This window comes from Ursus maritimus, unplaced genomic scaffold (genome assembly GCF_017311325.1).
Source record: "Ursus maritimus isolate PB19 unplaced genomic scaffold, ASM1731132v1 scaffold_2905, whole genome shotgun sequence".
NCBI lineage: Eukaryota > Metazoa > Chordata > Mammalia > Carnivora > Ursidae > Ursus > Ursus maritimus.
The window spans coordinates 1-1,209 of record NW_024425459.1 but is presented as its reverse complement, the minus strand read 5'-3'; the positions used below and the strand labels follow the sequence as shown (position 1 = coordinate 1,209).

General features: G+C 65.5%; 1 protein-coding gene across 1 annotated transcript; it reads right to left on the bottom strand.

Annotated features, from left to right (window-relative positions):
• Window positions 1–6: 6 nt before the first annotated feature.
• Window positions 7–925, bottom strand: LOC103679832 (signal transducer and activator of transcription 5B-like; the record flags this gene model as incomplete). The annotated part of the gene is made up of 2 exons (XM_008709368.2): window positions 7–192; window positions 588–925. Coding segments are annotated over 2 exons (524 nt in total), but the record flags the coding sequence as incomplete, so codon positions are not given.
• Between the last annotated feature and the right edge of the window lie 284 nt (window positions 926–1,209).

Genomic DNA, 1,209 nt, shown 5'->3' with positions numbered 1-1,209 from the left:
GGCCGCACGTACTTGCGGGTGTTCTCGTTCTTGAGCAGCGACTTGGCCTGCTGCTCGCTGATGATGGTGGCCTTCACCTGGGGGGGGTTCATGTGCACATTTAGCTTCCCGCCCACCAGCAGGCGCACCGTCGCTGCAAACTTGGTCTGGGTCTTCAGGACCTGAGGGGGCTGCTTCTCAATGATGAATGTGCTGCGGGGACACAAGGGACCAGACCACACATGACGCTGGCTCAGGGGACAGGGCCCGGTCCCCCCACCGTGTGGGGAGCACCTTGGGGTCAGCAGGCAAAGGAAGGGCACGCGGAGCAACTCAGAGGAGGTGGTGGGAGGGGAGACAGTGACATGACTTGGCAGCCGGCGCGGGCTGCGGGGGACAAGGGCAGTCCACGCGTCCACAACAGACACTGGGCAAGGGCAACACCAAGTAGCCACTGCAACTGAGGACAGAGGGGAATGGGGGCCCGGGGCAAAAGAGACAAGGATGCCAACGAGAGCCCCCCCAACGCCACCCCAATGGACAAAGCTTCCCTGCCTCCCCCGCGCCAACCCCACGGGGGGCTGGGCGTGGCCAGAGGCAGCTATCACCTGGTCACCAGGGCTGAGATGATGTCTGTGATGGTGGCATTGACCTCAGCCAGCATCTCCTCCACTGGACCGGGGATGGGCAGCTGCTGGCACAAGTGCTCTGCTCTGCGGATCTGCTGCCGGTTCTGCCAGATGATCTCGGCCAACTTCTCACACCTGCACGGGAGCCCAGGCCACCGGGAGGACAACGGCGTCACCCCATCCCCCGGGCTCGAGGCCCAGAGGCTCCAGTCTAGGGAGAACGCCCCAAGACCCAGCTCCACCCTCACCCAGGAAGGCTCTGCACCGAAGCCGCCGCTCCTGACCACGGAGCAGAGCAGAGCAGAGCGCCCTGCCTTTCAGGAACGTGGAACTGCGCGGGGGGAGCAACCCTGAAGAGGGCCCACTCAGCCTGATGGTCACTCCGCACACCCAGCCCTGCCCCCCTCCCCAGCACAGCCACTCCCTTCCTGGGCGGGTGGCACACGATGGGGGCCCCAAAGTCGGCATCGGGAACCAGAACCCCTAGTGAACGAAGCCTTGCTACGGGACAGAGCGAGCCGGCTGCTCAAGGAAACGCAGGAGGCGGCAGGAGGCGGCACGAGCAGCTGGTGGCAGCACTCCTGCCCCCAGCCACCCCCCC